At 30.9% G+C, this 19,313-nt stretch overlaps 2 protein-coding genes across 4 annotated transcripts; both read left to right on the top strand.

Annotated features, from left to right (window-relative positions):
* Nucleotides 1-2,123: 2,123 nt before the first annotated feature.
* LOC114162326 (protein CTR9 homolog) lies at nucleotides 2,124-5,102 on the top strand. 3 transcript variants are annotated; one of them, XR_003599186.1, is made up of 7 exons: nucleotides 2,139-2,268; nucleotides 2,398-2,471; nucleotides 2,776-2,963; nucleotides 3,182-3,283; nucleotides 3,494-3,589; nucleotides 4,603-4,704; nucleotides 4,789-5,102. XR_003599186.1 is itself a non-coding variant. In XM_028046177.1 (5 exons), the coding sequence occupies exons 3-5, from the start codon at nucleotides 3,248-3,250 to the stop codon at nucleotides 4,915-4,917; spliced, it is 261 nt and encodes an 86-aa protein (XP_027901978.1). In that variant the 5' UTR covers nucleotides 2,124-2,268; nucleotides 2,398-2,471; nucleotides 3,182-3,247; the 3' UTR covers nucleotides 4,918-5,089. The 3 variants fall into 3 exon arrangements, 1 of the variants encoding a protein (XP_027901978.1); XR_003599185.1 differs by lacking the exon at nucleotides 2,776-2,963 and having other exon boundaries at nucleotides 2,126-2,268; XM_028046177.1 differs by lacking the exons at nucleotides 2,776-2,963; nucleotides 4,603-4,704 and having other exon boundaries at nucleotides 2,124-2,268; nucleotides 4,789-5,089.
* A 7,037-nt stretch (nucleotides 5,103-12,139) lies between these two features.
* Nucleotides 12,140-13,649, top strand: LOC114162353 (probable E3 ubiquitin-protein ligase RHY1A). Its single transcript, XM_028046210.1, has 3 exons — nucleotides 12,140-12,363; nucleotides 12,453-12,568; nucleotides 13,236-13,649. The coding sequence occupies exons 1-3, from the start codon at nucleotides 12,211-12,213 to the stop codon at nucleotides 13,525-13,527; spliced, it is 561 nt and encodes a 186-aa protein (XP_027902011.1). The 5' UTR covers nucleotides 12,140-12,210; the 3' UTR covers nucleotides 13,528-13,649.
* The last annotated feature ends 5,664 nt before the right edge of the window (nucleotides 13,650-19,313 follow it).

Here is a 19,313-nt window from a genome sequence, read left to right as displayed (position 1 = left end):
TTAAATTTTAATTAAATATTTTTGTTACAAAACGTAAAAATTCTAATAGAAAAAACTTTATATTAAAAATATTCAATATAAAAAAATACATATTTTCTTTTCTTCAATATTAAAATAATATAAAAATTTATAATTATAAAAAGAAATAAAAGTGACTAAAGGAATAAATAAGAAGGTATTTTAGTAATTTAAAACGAGAATGATTTCATGGACTTTGATAAAATGAGATGTAAATTAAATGGCTATGTATTCAATCTTCTATAGAAACATGTCAATATGTTGTTGGAACACTCAACATGGTAGATTGGCAATGGTAACGAGAATAAATGTGGATTGAGTGTAATAAACTCTTCTTGATGATTGATAATTCCTTCTCATTGTATTGACCATTAGAGGATATATATATATATATATATATATAGTAAGCTGTTTCATTTTCAATGGAATATGGAATACACCTACGGACTAAGTTCACACATGGTGGGTTATTCAAATGTTGTTAACAACATAGTTATATTTATAACTAAATTGGAGAATTACTTAAGATTAGAATGATAAATAAGTATCTTCTCATTGACTAGGTATGAATATAAGTATGAAAAATATGTGACTTTTTTAATTGAGTATGAAGATGTGGATGAAGATGAGGATATATATATGTTTCGTCTTTGTCTCGTACCCGTCATAAATCATCTCCGCCATATTCCCATTCACGTTTAAATTATTAATATATATATATATATATATATATATTTTACACCTGTTCTATTTTTTATTTCATTTAATTGTTTGATTTGTCATAAAATTCATTTGTATCTCTAAGATATTTTTCGTCTTATGTTAACTTTTATGCAATTATGTTCAAATGATGTATGTCAATTAATTTTTTTTTCACAATTAAATATTTCTACTTTTTTTTAATATTTTTATTTATTATATATTTTCTTTTCACATGAGATTTTTAACACTATCAATTTAAGTGTTCAATAGCATAAATCTTTCAGTTACAAGGTAATATAAAAAAATTATCTTTTTTATTCTATTATTATTAATTTTTGTTTCATTTGAAAAACTATATTGTTTCACTGAAACAATTTTCGTTATCTCTCAACCATCAACTAGGTTGATATTGGAAAATACTATTAGATCTCTAAAGTATTTTTCATCTTATCTTAAAATTATACATTTATTTTCTTTTGTGCGATTTCATTTAATGGTCTCTCAAATTGTTTATAAGATACATATTTGATCATTTTTTTAATATTTTTATTTGTTGTTTATTTTTATCACGTAGAATACTATTTTGAAATTTTTTATATAACTATTTTTATTTTCTAACTCATTATCATACATTTAATTTTGTCGCTATAATAGTATACAAAAATTATTTACTATAATATAATAATTTAATGTAATTGTTATGCATCTTTTTATCACTATCCATATATTGAAATTCTAAAGATGAAAGATTCATGTTGAAATTTTATTATTATTAGTTTAATCTTTGTTCTTTGTGTAATTATAAAAGGAGATTTCATTATAATTTAAATAATTGAGTAAACATACATTTATATTTTTTAATTTAAATATTTATTTTGCTTATATATATATATGTATATATATTTTTAATATATTTTTAAATTTTATTAACTAAATTTCATTAGCGTTTACAACTTTAATAAATGTTTTGCTTTTCAAGATTTTTTTGTTTGTATTCTAATTTGAAACATATACAATTATAATTTCTTTCTAAATATTTGATATTGAATAAACAACCATGCTTTTAATTTTGAATATTTGATAATATCATATTTCATTTACGGTAAATCTTTATTATTTAATAAAAACTAATTAATTGATATTAAAACATTAAGAAAGCAAGCGAATGCGTGTATGAGTATATACCCATTACCCGATTAGGGATGAGAATGAGATAAAAATTTGATATCCATTGAGTTTGGGTATGAGGATGAAGATAAATTTTTTCTTTTAAAATGGATATGGAATAATGAAACTCGTCCCCATACAAGAATATATAATTTTACTTGGAATTTTTCAGTTGAGGTTTTAAAACCTCTGATAAAATATATACACATAAGGGATTTTAGAAACCACAAGTAACTTCAGGGTTTTTTTCAAAAACCCCAGAAAATTATTCTCACCTTATTTATTTATTTTTTTCAAAATTTTTAATTTGGCTAAAAACGTTTTCTCTCTTTCTTTTGCAGCGTCTCTTTCTCTCTTTCGGTGCCGCCTCTCGCGCTCAAGGTCTGTGCCTCTCATTCCATCATTTCTTGTTTTCGTTTTCATTTTTATCTGATGATTTCATCAACAAACCGTGTTGATTTTATAATCACTAAAGGGAGTGTTACTTTGTCATTCAATTTCATGCCGTAGGAGGAGGAAGACGAAGCAGTTGTGGCTCGTGCCCTAGGAGGAGGAGAAAGACGATGCTCTTTCGATGAAATTAGGTAATAAACACTTGCTTTCAATTTTGTTTCCTTTTTCAATTTCATCACCGTTCTTACAATATCGTCACTGCTTTTTCGATTTCATCTCTGCACTTTCATTTTCATCTCAATTTCGTCTTCCTAATTTCATCTCCCAGCATCACTTCCTCTTTCAGTTTCATCTTTCTTATTCATGACGTAATTCACACGCTTATTTTGTCTTTACGAAACAAATGAGGTTTTACATTTTGCTTTTGCCCTTGGGATCCTGTTCATGTTCAGCGTTCGTATAAGTCCATGTGCAATTTCTATTTCTTATGTGTAGTTCCCTACTTTAGCAAGAGAATTTCAGAATTCAGATGCGTTTCAAGAAGCTAGAGCCAGCTACTTGGTTCAGTCTCCCACCACTCTCTAATGCTGTCAAATCTTGGTTTCCCTCCATGTTTTCGATTCTCTTAGATAGACCAAACCATGGTGAATTCAGTGATGGATGGATACCTAGTTCGCTAATAGGTTCATGCCTCTACACTATTTGAAATTACAAATGAAATGCATGCACTACAATTATGGTTATGTTTATGATATAAACAAATGAAGATTAATTTAAATGTATTTTCTTTATATCTATCTTATCACTGTATTTAGACATGCACACTACAGTATATAAACCTTGTATTCTCTGGTGTCTTTACAAAAAAGTTTTCCTTGGATTGTGGTATATTGAAATACAGAGTGCAGCACCAAGTAAAGCAAATGGCCCACAATTTTTTTTCCTAGTTTGAGCTGCTAGTGATGCAATGGATGGCAAGGACCCATATGCTACTCTCTCTCTGGTATATCTGCTGTTCAACGGACATTTCATTTTATTATCTTTGTGTTCCAAATTCTATATTCCTGTTCCTGCTACAATTGTGAGAATGTTGGTGGAAAGCATGTGTTGGCATCTAATATTCTTCATTCCACCAATATCTTCATTGTGATTGTGTCCTCATACTTGTGTCACTTTGATAATTTGTTTGATACACTGTGTGTGAATTGGATAGGGAAACTGGAACTACTTTGCAGCAATTCGCAATGAAAAGAGAAATCCCAAGCTAGAGGCTACTCATTTGGAAAAGGACAAGGAACTTTATACTAGAGTAGGTCTTTTTTACTGTCTATGAGAATAAGAGCTATTTTTTCATTTTTGTTATTTCTTAACTTTTGATTGGTAAACATATATTTGCATTTTCATTAATCATATCATTTCATTCACTTGACATGCATAGAAATAAAACTAACTATAGTCAGCTTGGAACAGCTTAAGCACCAGATAGACTATGCATAGAAAGAAAATCAACCATATATTTGCATTTCTGCTGTAGGCTTGTGGGTTATCCATGCTTTAAGACTAAAGGGTTCGAGCTTGATTTTTTACCTAGTAACTTATAGGTTGTTCCATGTTCTCAACGTAATAGTTGTTCAATAGTTGAATTTAGAAGGGGGGAATATTCACTTTATTATTCAATAATGAGAATATAGTGTTGCTATAGTGGCTATTTAACAACATTGTTCAAAAAATGTAGATCGTATGTTTTGCATATCATCCATATATATAGACTCTTAACAGACGTTATTGGTTTCTTTGTTGTAATAAACTTGTCCACGATTTTTTTTATATATTAACTTGTAAAAAAGCTAAATTTCTTAATTTTTCTGGAAGTTAATTTTAGCTTTTTAAAAATCTAGTTAACATTTTTCTTTTGTATTATTGTCTCTTGTAAGTGTTTCAGAAAAAAATTATTTAAACAAACCTTTAGTAAAGACTATTTCCTAGGCTAATATTAATTGAGTGCAACTCCTTAGACACACAAATACCGATGAACACTAATTGCATTTTATCGTGTAATTCAATTAAATACTATTTTGTAAGTGCACTTTTTACTTCCAATTATAGATTGTCTGTGAGTACTTATGTGTTTCTCTCTACTAGGAGAAGATGAAATTTATTTACAATCAGTATACCCTGGGATTACCATGATTCAACACTACTGCTTCAATTACATTTTCCTGAAGTGTCATATTTTGCCTATTCTTTACATGTATAATTTACGTACTGTCCTACCAATGGAATTATGTTATCTGATACATTTTATTTTCAAAACATTTGTAGGTTCTAATTCAACATTCTTCTAATTTATATGCTGCCAATGGTGCTGCAGTAGTGTTAGCAGAAAAAGGTCATTTTGATGTGTCATAAGATATCTTTACACAGGTTGTTATATGTGTGCTAAAGCTTGGAGTATAGTGGGCTTAAACTTCCATCTGTGTGAGTTCTTACTTTATTAATTTTTTGTAGGTTCAAGAAGCTGCCAGTGGTAGTGTTTTTGTCCAGATGCCTGATGTTTGGATAAACCTGGCCCATGTTTATTTTGCTCAGGGGAATTTTGCTTTGGCTGTAAAAATGGTGAACTTATCCTATCTTTAGATTGTACCCGTTTTTTTGTTTTCAAATTCCTACTCCCCAAGTCTTTATGACAACAATCGAGTGCTGATGACCTTTTATATCATGTGCAGTACCAAAACTGCTTGCGGAAGTTTTATCAGGGTCTTTAAATTTTTGAATCATATACTTTTGGCTTACCGGGTCTTTATCATAATTCGGTTTTTTAATCCTTCAATTGTTGAGAACTTAATTCATTGGAGCATATTTTACACAAATTATTTATGCAATTTTAAACTAATTCTAAAGTTACAAAATCATAACACAACACTCCCTCAACTATAATGAATGTCATTATCACATTTTAAAAATTAAGAAACAATTACATGACTCATTTAAAAAGCAAATAAAATTAATGAAACACATTATGATATAGTTAAATGTCATAATAAATATTGTTGGTAGTATTGGGGTTTCAAACCCCATGCAGTAGCGGGGGTTTTAAAAACTTCAAGCAGTAGCGGGGGTTTCAAAAATTTCAAGCAGTAGTAGAGGTTTTAAAAAACCCCAGGCAGTAGCAGAGGTTTCGAAAAATCCCAAGCAGTAGTAGAGATTTCGAAAAATCCCAGGCAGCAGAGGTTTCGAAAACCCCAGACAGTAACGGGGGTTTCAAAAGTCTCAGGCAGTACGGGGGTTCAAAAACCCCAGGTAAGTGGCGCTTTACCAGGGGTTGCTAAAAATCTCCAGTAATCTATTAGCCACACGAGTTCTTCCAGGGGAATTGCTAACTCCTGGTAAAGCCATTAATGGGGTTAAAACCCCCAGAAACACCAAATTTAACCCCAACTAAAAACAATTATTTTTGTAGTTGCCCCATTGCCATCACTACTTAAGATGAGATATGGTAGACGATAGTATGTTGACATTAAAGCTACTTATGTTGGAAGTCTCATATCAATTAGAGATAAAGTCAATTTACAATATATAAGTGGATGAATCCTTACCTTACAAATCGGTTTTGTGGGATTGAATTAAATTCAAAACTCATTTCTAACATCTTATTAACTTTTTTTTTTGTTCTTTTATTCGTATATAACAAGTTGGTATCTTTTATATATATATATATATATATATATATATAGGGTTTAGGGTATATATATATATATATATATATATATATATATATGGAGTAAATTTATTCTCCATCAACATCTTTTCTTGTGTGGCTTATATTTCCCAACAAGTTACTTGCACATAACAACCTTATTAGCACTTCATGTGTCTTTTATACTCTGGTCTTGTGAGAGTTGCGTTTGCTAATAACATTTTATTAAAGTAGTACATCCACTAATCTCTTAGTTGTCTAGTCTTGATGTAATTGCTTAGTGCTTCATGTGTTTATCACTTTTTCACGGCTCACTTGTTTTTCTATAACATGTGCCACTGACAAGCTTATCTGCTTTCACATTTCTACTTGAAGCTTGACTTGGTACTTGCCAATAATTTATGTTTTGTTCATGCTTTGATATCATTTTATGCCTTTTTCTAATATCTGTTTCATACAAGGTAGCTTGTTACAAATAAACCAAAATTGTCTTATTTGTTATTATAAAAACTTGTGTCAGACACAACCCTATTATTGGATGCACCGAAGAAGACACGACTCAGTTCTGAGAAGCACCGACCCAATTTGCAGAAGCGTCGAACTTACTAGATTTAGCCTGGGACACTTCTGTTATAAAATATATGTGAATTTATTTTAATAAAAAAGATAAATAAAATGTAGAAATAGAAGCAAAAAAAAAAAAATCTTTATGGTGTGTTGATTGGAGTTTCGGTAAATTAGATTTGGAGCGTTTAAGAGTTGAACAGGAACATAAGAAGTTTTGTAGGGAAGGGGAAGAAAATGAGTTTAGGAGGAGCAAAAATAAAAAGTGCAAAAAGAAGATAAAGAAAAACAATTATATTTTTTATTAGGTAATTTATTAATTTCAACATTTAATAAAGACGAAGAGTCCGAAAAAAGCTATTCAATTTTTTCTTCTTATGATATATATATTTTTTAATGTTTTATTTGATAAGTTCCCTGTAAAAGTATATATATCGGTGTGTTTATACAAACATGAGCAACATCATTAAACATAATCTAGTGACTAAAGGATAAGATTATGACACATGAAAATATCATCCAAATCCTATAATAATTGAACTTTTTTATATTTACATTACACTGATTAATTTTTCTCTAGTGCTGTATCATATTCGAATCACTAATTTTATTTAACTTTTTTCTATCATAATCACATTTTCAACCTCAAGAATGTGACATGATTGGGATATATCTTTGTCCTTATCCTTTAAAACATATTTGAGAGAATAATAGAGGCTGTGAATGGTGAGTGTGTGTAAATAACAAAGAGATCAACATCCATTTTTGTTTTCTTTATCCCTTCACTTAGTTTTTGACTCGACAAAACCAAGTGGAGGACCTATTCTGGGATCACATGATGCCTTGTCAATAGATTCGACTCAATATTTGTTTTCACAATTTTATTTTGTTTTCATAATATTGTATGCTATTCAATCAAAACTTCAGAGCAATATAGTATAAATAGGTTTGATGATATTAGGTAGGAAAAAAAATCAATTGTATTTCGTTAAAATATTTTATAAGATAAAAAGTCTTCTATTATTCAAAAATTTAAAAATTGGATGGATTGGCTTTTAGAATACATTTCACATGATTTTTTTAATATGATAATTAAATTCAAACCCTTAAAACTTTTCTTCATTAAACGTAATATATTTTTTTTATGGCTGTACAAACAAACACCAGCTTTTCAAATAAATTTCTTCTTAAAAGTTGTTGGTGCTATATAGATTTTCAATTAAATGTGAATATTTTATCTTCATATTATCAAGTAACATATATCATTATTTTTATTCTGCTGTTCATCAAGGTAAAGGGCAAGAAAATGATTAAGGACGAAAACTCCTGGGTTTACCTTTTAGTCAAACATTTTTCATTGGTTCTTGTTATATTGAATGTTTTTGTTTTCATAGAACTTTTCTTTTTAAAATCTTATCATTCTCTAGAGTCCTTTGAAGTTTTTCAAAATTTAAACAATAAAAATGTTCTAAATAAAAAATAAAGAAATATATTTGATTATAAAGTCTTTTAAAGATGTTGATTTAATCAGTTTCTAATTTTAATTGCCTTCCAATTGCCTTTCAATTTTATCCTAATATTATTCTAATTTTTTTATATCTAATTTGATTGTTATAATTGTTGGGAATCAAATAATAAAAAAATAGTGACAGTAGTACACCTACAAATAAAATCATAAATCTAAATAAAAGTACATAAATTATAATTTTTTAACAAAAACAAAAAACCTTAATACAATATTTTTGGAAAAAACAATAAATCGTACAATTTGTTGGTGAATTGAAAAGCGCAATTTTTGTTTTGGATAAAAGTGCAAATCTTTTAATGACACACAATTACTGAAATTCTTTATACACCTCAAAAGATTTATTGAATTGTTGGATAACTCTCAAATTCATCATATTCATAATAATTCCCTACATTTGTTTTCCTCACTTCAGTTGTTAATGTGTGACATTGCTGAATATCTTGTTCAAACAACATATTCTCCCTTGACCAAAAGTCTAACATATTAAAGATCATCCCATGATTAACTAAATTTGCAGAATGAGCACTATTATATTTCCTATCATGCCTTTCATGCATTGCAAGTCCTTTTTGAATTCTCCATATCTAACCTCTATGTGACCAAACTCTCCACAATAATGACAATTGAATAGTAGTAATATCTTTAGTTACTAATATTTGACTATCTTTTGAGTTTTGAGAATTATCCATCATTTGTCCTTCAAAAATCTCACCAGATCATCTAGTCTTAGTGTACTATTCTCAGCTAGCTTTGACTAATTAAACTAGTGGCTTATAAGATTTAGACAGTGATGCCAACAAAAGTAAGGCATGTTCCTCATCTTTAATACTCTCATCTCTAACATTCATTAGTTTGGATACTAATTCAATGAAATTGTTAATATCATAAAACACATTACTTCCATCTTCCATCTTCAATGAGTACAAATCTAATTATATCATCAATCAATGGGTTAGAGTTGTTGACGCAAACTTACTATCCACCAAATTCCACAAGTTTCTTGGAGAGATAACACAATCACTTTGATTTGAGAAGCTAATATCAATCTAATTGTGCTCATAGACTTTTTAATTGAATCTTTCATCTCACTGGGCTTTTCCTTTTTTAAAGCACAATCTAAACCTTGTTGTTCCAGATAATATTGAATTGTGTACTACCATAAGGAGAATTTCATCCTCCCATCAAATAGAGTAACATCTAGCTTCAACGAAGTCATTGCACCAATTTAAGAAATGATCAATACTAACCTTTTTCCAGAAAAGCAAAAGAGCGCAACACACAACATTGACTCTACTCAATGTTGAAGATCTCACATCAACTAGAGAAAATGCAAGTTCATAACATATAAGATGGTACAAATCTCACCTTATAAGTCGATTTTGTGGAGTTGAGTTAGACTTAAAATTCACTTCTTAATGTGGTATCGAAGTCATGAATTAGAGCATATCCTAGTGAAATGTTGTTTGTTGGGTTTATTCTTTTACTTGTTATCGGACCATTGATTAATGTCTAGTCTCATGTTCGATATACATATATATATATATATATATATATATATATATATATATATATATATATATATATATATATATATATATATGCATAGGCATGGGAGGTGTGTGTTGGAAGTCTCACATCAACTAGAGATAAGGCTCATTTAGAATGTATAAGTGGGGTGTAAACCTCACCTTACAAGCTGATTTTGTATGGTTGAATTAGGCTTAAAGTCCACTTAACATAGAAGTCGATTTTTTAAGATTGAGTTGGACTTAAAGTCCACTTCTTAGCATGACAGTAGAATCGTGCATTAAAGTCTATCCTAGCGAGATTTATTGTTTGTTGGGTCTATTGTGCTACCCATTAGTATCTAGTCCCATTTTCGAGATGTATATACCTCGACGTGAAGGAGGGGTGTGTTGGAGATCTCACATCGATTAAAGATAAGGTCATTTCTTATTATGTAAATGGATACAAATGTCACCTTACAAGTCAATTTTTGTAAAGTTGAATAAGGCTTAAAATTTACTTCTTAACATTTAGCACGTCAAATTGCTCCACCTCCTCCATTAAACTAATACCATTGTTGAAAATCACACAAAATGAAAATTATTTTTTTTTATTTTTTTACAAAAAGGGTGAACTTTCATACAAATTTTTTGGCCAAAAACTTTAAAAACAATTTTTTGTAGACAAAATTGCAAACCTTTTTCATGCCAATTTTCATGGACAAAACTACAAACCTTTCAATGTGACATCTAACTATCCACTCTTCCTATACATTCAAGAAACTTATTGAAATGTGATAGTAATTCTTAAATCAGCTCACCACTTTTATACTATACTAGTGTCCTAATGTTTCCTTCTCCACTTTAGTCAAAATACATCTTTAATACCCTCCTCCTTCGTAACAACAATAATCGCATGTATAATTTTACTTACTTGAACCGAGGATCTTATAAAATTAGTATTCTTTTGTTTCATAAGTTTTTCTTTAGATATATATTTTTTCTTATTATTTAAGATATATTATAATTAAATTACAAATCAAACCATGTTATATTAGAAAAAGACATCAAAAACATCACATCTTCGATGTTAGTTGTATATTAATTTTAACTTTTTTTCAAAATAACACATAAATTTACTAAATATCAAATATGTGTTTAATTACTTCAATTATTAATTAATTTCAAACAAAATTAATGAAATTTAAATTTTTGTATAAAAAATATAATTCTTTATTGTACTAAAATAAAACATATTAAAATTTGTTGTACTTATCAATTACCACAAAATGTTTTATAAATTTGAAAAAAAGCTAAGTGTGAAAATACAAAATCTTTATAATTTAAAAGAAATGGAAGTCGGAGTTGGAAAGTTCTGGAAACATCAAAAGTTATCCATTTTTAAGAATTTTTTTATAATATATCCGCTTTTAAAATAAAAAGTAATAAGTTACACGAATCTCATAAAATACAATTTTCACTGCTCATGTGCGGAAATTTCAGTAGATAGCATAATAGAATATAATTTCGGAAATGTTAGATTCTTGACATAAATTTCAAAAGTGTCCTATCAAACATAGAAATATCACGTTCTAACGTAAGACATTGGAAATTTTAAAAAATCATCATATAGAGTAATTTTGTAGGTTAGTATGGAAATTTTCATAACATACTTTTCGTACATACTTTTTTTTTCTGTATTTTTTGTCATCAATTGAAATACATCAAGTATCATAAAATCATGTAATTTTTCTTTAATTTGATGAGTTCTGCTGATGTAAAAGATTTCATCAAGGATATGGTAAATGTTTTTGAATAAATAAATAAAATTATTTATTTAAAGGTTAAATATATTTTTTGTGTCTTAATTTTCAGTGAATTTTGAAATTAGTCCATTTCGAAACTTTTGATTAATTTAATCCTTCATCTTTCGAAATACGTGGATTTAATCCTTTTTAATCAAATTTTATTAGGTTTATTTGATATTTCGTACGCATTTCAGGATTGAAATTGAGTTGTTTATACTGTTTGACATATTTTTGCTTTAATATTAAGTCAAATACTATTATGAAACACATTTGAAATGTCAAATAAATTTAATAAAATTTGATTAAAATGACTAAATTCATATATTTTGAAAGATGAAGGACTAAATTGATCAAAAATTTTAAAATGGACTAATTTCAAAATTCACTAAAAGTTAATGCACCAAAAATATATTTAACCTTTTATTTTAAATAAATAAAAGATGTAGTTGTTTTATTAAATAAACAAATTGATTTTAAGAACAATTACAAAGAAACTGTCCAAGTAGTGATGAAATATGTAAAACTTGAGGCCTAATTTTGTCTTTCCAGTTATCGCAGAAAGTAATGGCGTAGGGCAACAGCTGTGGCATACCAACTTCTCTTTTTTGGCTTTAACAAATAAAAATCAGTGTGCTTTCCAAATCAAACCATCTTTTCCACTCTCATCATTCTCTTTCTATTCCTCCGTCACCAAGCACTAGCAGGAACAGGACAAACCATGATTCAACAAATTGTAGAACAACTTCATCATGACATAAGAAGCAAGACAGACACAATGTGTTCAACTTCATAGTTTGTTGTGAGCTACTACTAGAACACACACCATCCATGGCTGGAATGCTTCCAGGAGTTGAATGTGCAAGAAGGAGAAGATTCCATAGTTGCTTCGATTCAAACTCAACTTCTTTAGCATCACATGTATCCACAAGGCGCTCTTCTTTTGGTTTGTATGCAAGTAACTTTTCCTTGTCCACTTCACAGGTGAGTGTACCTTGTATCCCTCAAAAACCCCTTTCATCTATATGCACATTTTTATCATTGATTTTCTTCCTGGATTTCAATGGAATCAGCAAAGAGGCATGTTATACCAGACACACCCAGATGAGGATATGGCAGGAGCTGCCAGAGAAGCCAGACAGAGATTGGATGACAAGTTTAGAGCACAAAGAATGTCTGATAACAAAAGGTACACAAAAGAAAATCAAGAACAAAAAGGTTTTTTTTTTTATGCAGATCTGATTATCTTTCTTGAAGAAGCAGAATCCTATAAAAGCATAGCCTAGCTTGGTCATCTTTAAACAATAACATAGTTCCAAAAGTTTATGTCTAGAGAGATGAAGAACTAGACATTCTGCATAAAAGTGCATTCACAAGACCAGAAACTATGCAGAAAAAAAATTGTCTATGGAGAATAACACCCACAACAGATTTAGTAACTGTCCCTCATGTCTATTGCAACTAGTGTAAAATTTTCTATAATGTCAATCAACGGTAGGATTTCTAAAGTAGTCTTTCAATCAACTTATCATACACTACTCAATGCTTTTTGATTCTATATCTGTGTCTTTGTCCAAGTGTTTGTGTTTCATAAATTGGTGTTTTATGTCATGGTATGGTTCAAATAGCTTTCTTCAGGCTCAAATAGCTCTTGTTTTTAGTTTTTGGAATAGTTGGTTCATGACTAAGTTGAATTTCAGCATATCAGATATATGATCCTACTACACATTTGCTGAAATAATTCATGTAAGTTTTTGGAATTGTTGGTTCATGACACCTAGAAGAATAATAATGACATGTAGGTGAGTGATATTGTGTGTGTTTTGTTTGAAAACTTATGGTTAGTTAATGAACAGGCAGAAGAGTACAACATGTGTGGAGGGTGGAAGAACAAGCATAACAGAGTTGCACACAGAGGTTTATGGGTCAAAGAAAAGTGGTGGAAGGAAATTCAGTTGGAGTAGATGGAGCTGGAAGGCCTCTGAACAAGAGGATTGTGCCGTGTGCTTGGAATCATTCAGGGTTGGAGAGACACTGATCCATCTTCCTTGTGCACATAAGTTTCATGACAGATGCTTGAAACCATGGTTGGAAAATAATTCTCATTGTCCATGTTGCAGAACAACCATTCTTTCCCTCTCCATTTAACTCTTCTCTGTCTTCAATTGTATAAAACATGAAGTCACTTGTTTCAAGATTTTAACTTCAAAGTCATTATATGTATCTAATCTAGCACATTTGAAGATCAATCAAGTAATACATTACACTTACTAATAATTTAATAAGATGAGAAAACTTTTTCTGAACTAAACTATTGAGCCGTGGTACTGTCTCAATGAATATGTTTGAAACAATACTCACTCTAATTTTACTTAAAACTCTTAATGCATTTGACCATAATGTCACTTTGAATTAGTCATACATTAGCTTAAAAGGAAAATCTAAGTTAAACTGTGATGTAGTTATACAGAATTAAACTAAACTAGTTAATTTTAATAGTGAATTAAACTAAATTATTTACAAGTTTAATTAACTACTTGTATTAAAAGGTAAACTGACTGTTATAGTTTTTTTAATACTATCATTATTAAACTATATTTTCTTGTTCAACCAAAACTAAATTGAAAATTAATTCCCTAATAAACATAACTTTTCATTAATCATTTTTTTTTTCTCAACAAACAGATAGATGTTGAAAGAAAAATAAGCAAGTAAAAATCTACTAATTGAACTGAAACAAAGTAAACTTAAAATTTATCTGAAACAATTAATTGTATTGTATAATTCTTTAAATAAAACATAATTTATGGTTTGAAGAAAATAAACTAAATTGAGTTATTTAAAATTTTTAAATTAACACAAATTATTTGAATAATTATATAGATATCCTCTATTTTAAAGTATATTTTCTAATTGCACAAGTTAATTCAATCTAATTTAAGAAATAATATTTAAGAATAATTTTATTTTTAAAAATCAAATGAATGAAATCATTCCGTGCAATTATTACTCAAATAAATACTTTTTTCTTTCTAATTCAATTCAGTTCAATAATTATGTTTAATATTTTTAACAATCTAGAACTTATCACTCTATTTCTCTCAACTAAAATTTACATGAGTTTATTAATTAAGGGTTAATTATGTTGGGTAATTTTTGGTTTTAGTCCCCACGTAACGTTTGGTCATATTCAGTCCTCCACGTTTTAAATCTAATGGAATTGGTCCCCAATTTTAAACTCCGTTAATTTTAATTCACACGTGTCTAACGGATGGCCACGTAAGGATCCCGTTTTCAGCTGAGAGGAATTGATGAACAACACGTGGTCTTGATATTTTAGGACCGTTTTAAAAGAGGGATTTGGGGTCTTTCTGAAACCCTAAATTTGTAGTGTTCGTTTTGGTTTGGGGGGTATCGTATTAAATTCATTGGCAGCCAAAATTGAAGTTTGAAGATCGTTTTAGGGTGATGAAAAGTGGGAGCAAAGGGATTCATTGTACGCAGAGGAGTAGTGGTTCAAAAATTTCGCAGACCTGTTCATCGTCGTCGGATATGACATCCAAACTGTGTAGGTGTAGGGAAAGATTACTGCTCCTAAAGGCAACAACTGTGAAGAACAAGGGGAGATTATTTTGGAGATGTAGAAACTGGGCTGTAAGTGAGAAATTTGGTATTTATTGGGTGAACTTGATTTCGTTTGATGTCTTAATGGTTTTGTTTTATTTATGCAGTCCAATTCTCATTGCAATTTCTTTGAATGGTTTAATGAAGAGGATTCTAAATATGAAGGGAACACACCGGACTTTCAAGACAGTGGTAGAACACGAACTGAAGAAGATGAAGTGTGTTTGGAGAAGGAGAAAGTTATAGTGGAGTTGATTAAGAAAAATGAGAAATTGAAGGCGAAATTGCAAGAAGAGAAAAAGTTTGGGAGATTCATGCAAGTTTTTTTCCTTTTGTCGTGGACATTAATAGTTGTCTTTGTTTTTATGTTGCTGTTCAAGTTCAATTGCAACTAGTTTTTTAGTAACTATTATTTAGCTGTGATTAGTTATGTATGGAACTTTAATGGTTAAGTAAGTTTGAGGTAACTTCTGTTGGGGAAGTGTTTTGTATTGGTAATATTGCAGTAATGAATGAAATGAGAAGTTCAATTGTGTTTTACATGGTTGTGTTTTAAACTGACAAGTTCATGCGTAGAAACAAGTCTGCTGTAATTTATGAGATAATTTTTACTTAAGAACTGTGTTGTAATTTAATTCATTGTTAAATAGCAGTGGTTATTTGCTGTGACTTTTATCCTGTAAGGTTTCCTTTGATGTTAACAGGATATACATTTAATTGATTTCATCAAATTAATCCATACACGAAGTTTTACTGCATTATCACATAACACAAATAATCCATACACAAAGTTTTACTTCATTCACAAAACACAAGTAATTCATACACAAGTTTTAATGGACACCAGACATGTGGTCCATAAATCTGAATAAAATAAGTTTAACTACATTCAATAAAGTATTGGACACCAGACATGTGGTCCATACATCTGAATAAAATATTGCTTTAATCCAAAAAGTTGTCCACTATGATATTGCCCACTGCTACAAAAAGTGGTCCACTATTAAAACCAACCAAAACAGTTTGATTCCTCATTGTATTTCACGTGGGTTGAGCAGAGGTTGCAGTACTTGCTTGAGACCCTATCACTTGTGCAGCCATGCTTCTGGTTTGGGTTGTTGGTGGTCTTTCTCCCTGGTTCACGTTTGCAGCAACTCTCAGTCTGGATCTTCTTCTACTACTGCAGCTTTGGGTAGATGGTCCTGCAGCGCTGCTAGGTGCACTAACACTTGGAGTTCCTTGTGATTGTGCCTGTGAATTGGGTATGTTTTATAGCTCCAGATTTTGTTCGTTTGAATGAAAAAAAATTGATCAGAGGTCCAGTTTGTGTTCTTACCTTTCTGTGCCTGATTCCCCTTCTACAGCTCCTAATGTTGTGTCCCATCTGCTTACACTTGCTGCACTTCATGATAAGATTTTTCTTTGATAGCTTGGAATGACTGACATGTTCATCAACTTCCCTTCTTCTCAGTTTTTTGGGTCTCCCAGGTGGTGTTTTATAAACTGGTGGGAGTAGTTCAGGTTGAGTGCTTTTAGGCCACAATTGTTGTCCATTGATTGGGGTTATTTTTGGGCTATAGCATGCCTCATATGCAGCTTTTTTGTAATATGGATGCACATAAGCTTCAGGGTTTTCCACCTTATAATTAATTGCTGCTACAGCATGTCTACAAGGTATGCCTATCAAATCCCAAAAATAACACGTGCAAGTATGGTTACTCAGATCTACCACAAACTTCTCCATGGTGAACCCTTGTGTTACTTCAAACTTTGCACCCCCTGCCCACACTGGAAGCCAATTGCCACTTTTCTCCACTTCCCTATCAAGCCTTTTCTGTGGCTTAGGCATAACATTACCAGGATATGCATTTAATTTTTCTCTTAGTGTTGCAAATCTACTCATTGTGTATGACCTAATCCATTCCATCATACTAATAATTGGTTTATCCCTAGCTAATAAGATAGTACTATTGAATGACTCAGACAGGTTATTCATTAAAACATCACATCTAGGATATATGCTGAATGCATGCTTAGACCATGAGCTTCTAGGTATGCCAATTAACCAGTATTGAACTTGAAGTCCTTTGTCATATCTTCAGCCCTATATCTGGAAAATTTTGGCCCATCACGACGAACACCATCCTCACTATCAACATCTGAATCCAACTCATCAGTATCATATTCATCACTGATGTCATGTTGTCCAACTTCCTCATTAGTCACAAATGAACCAGGTCCCACATCTTTTTTACTCCTCACAGTGCTTGGATTTCGTTTCATTGCTCTCCACCTATCCAAAACAGGCCCAATTTTTCTGACCTCAGACTCAGTGTGCATCCCAAAACCATCATCATCATCTGCCACCCTTTCTTCTTCACTCTCATCTAGTTTATCTGCAGCAGAACCTTCATCCTTATCAGACACATCCTTAACTACCACATCCTCATCACCCCTCACTTGTGCTGCCTCAACCTCTTGTTCTGCCTCAACCCCTTGTTGTGCCTCAACCCTCTGTTCTGGCTCACCATCTTCTGCCTCAACCCCTTGTTCTACCTCAACCTCCTCTTGTTCTACATGAACCTCTTGATCACCCTCAACTCTTATGTCTGTCCCACCAACCGGACCACCATCAACTCCTATTTCTGTCTCACATCTTTGTGCCTCAACCCCTTCTTCTACCTGAACCTCTTGATCACCATGTACTCCTATGTCTGTCTCACCAACCGGACCACCATCAACTCCTATTTCTGTCTCACACCTCTGTGCCTCAACCCTAACTTCTTCCTGACCAACTTCTTCATCCATTCCAGGACCAGTAATAAAATGAACCACCTCAGGCTGACAAGGAATGTGCTGGACATATATATCTACTTCTTCATTCCTATCCTCCGCATACTTAGCCAACGCCAATGCCTCCTTATCGTCACTCAACAATCTTAGGTTGTTCAACAATGTTTCCTTCAAGCCCTTCCACCAAAGTCTAACATCTCCAGCGTATTTGAACTCCTTCACGATGCCTAATGCTTCAAAGAATGACCAGAAATCTGGATCGATACCCGATACCACATGGATTTCACCCCCCACATACTTCAATCCCCTATTCCGTTCAAACCTACCCATGTGATGGAACGCAACTGCGAACCCCATTTCTAGCCCTACATTTGAAATCGCATCACAAACCAACCCAATCCAACATTTAACCACATAAACGGTGAAGAGAAAAGTGAACATTAAACCAAAGAAATTCAAAATGCATAACGACTAACCTCACTTCTTCGTCCACCAAATGCGAGCAGTTACCACCACCTTCTTCGTCGTTCAAAGCTTGCTTCGTCGTGCCTAGGGACTGTCTTCTTCGTTGTGCCTAGGGTTCTTCCAAATCTCCTCAGTTGAGATTTTTTACAAATGAATACAGCTTAATCACTTTCTAACATAACCCCCATTCAACAGCTAAGTTGGTTTAGTGAAGTTAATGACATTTTAATGCTAACAAAAACCTCAGCTAAGTTCTTTTAATCACATTAATGACATGTGCCTTATTAATGAGTAACTAAAACGTGCAAAAAACTTCCTCTCAGCTGAAAACGGGATCCTTATGTGGCCATCCGTTAGACACGTGTGAATTAAAATTAACGGAGTTTAAAATTGGGGACCAATTTCATTAGATTTAAAACGTGGAGGACTGAATATGACAAAACGTTACGTGGGAGACTAAAACCAAAAATTACCTATACTTGAAGGACGAAAAATATAATTAACCCATTAATTAATAATGTATAATGGGTTACCTTTAATAGACAAATGGTATATAATAAACAAATATAAATATCAAAGTCTAAATATCCAAGGAAATAAACCATAAATAAAAAGTACAGGTTTAACTTAAGAGCATACAAGATATTCTATTTTTTTTATTTTGTGAACTATCGTCAACTCTCCAGTTTATTTGAATTCTTTTTAAATTTTAATTCTAATTTTTATTGAAATTTTCATTTAATTATTATATTTCTACTGTTTTAGTTTTATATTTCTTAAAGTCACAATTTAGTCCAATACATAATTTTGTATATATTTATTTGTATATTTCAGTTAGTTAAATCATTTTTTATAATATCTTAAATTAATATAGACTTTGTTAGGCTAGAGTTAAGTGATAAAAAATATAAACTTTTTAAAATATCAAAATTAAAACAGCCAACAAAAGAATCTAAATCACAGACAGAAAACTGAAAATTAAAATATTTATTTGAAAAAGAAAGAAACGTTTGCATTTGACACCTTACCCATTGAACAACGGCTAGTTCCCA

The sequence above is a fragment of the Vigna unguiculata genome, chromosome 9 (genome assembly GCF_004118075.2).
Source record: "Vigna unguiculata cultivar IT97K-499-35 chromosome 9, ASM411807v1, whole genome shotgun sequence".
Lineage (NCBI taxonomy): Eukaryota > Viridiplantae > Streptophyta > Magnoliopsida > Fabales > Fabaceae > Vigna > Vigna unguiculata.
The sequence above is the reverse complement of the archived record's forward strand: the minus strand, read 5'-3'. Positions and strand labels throughout refer to the sequence as shown.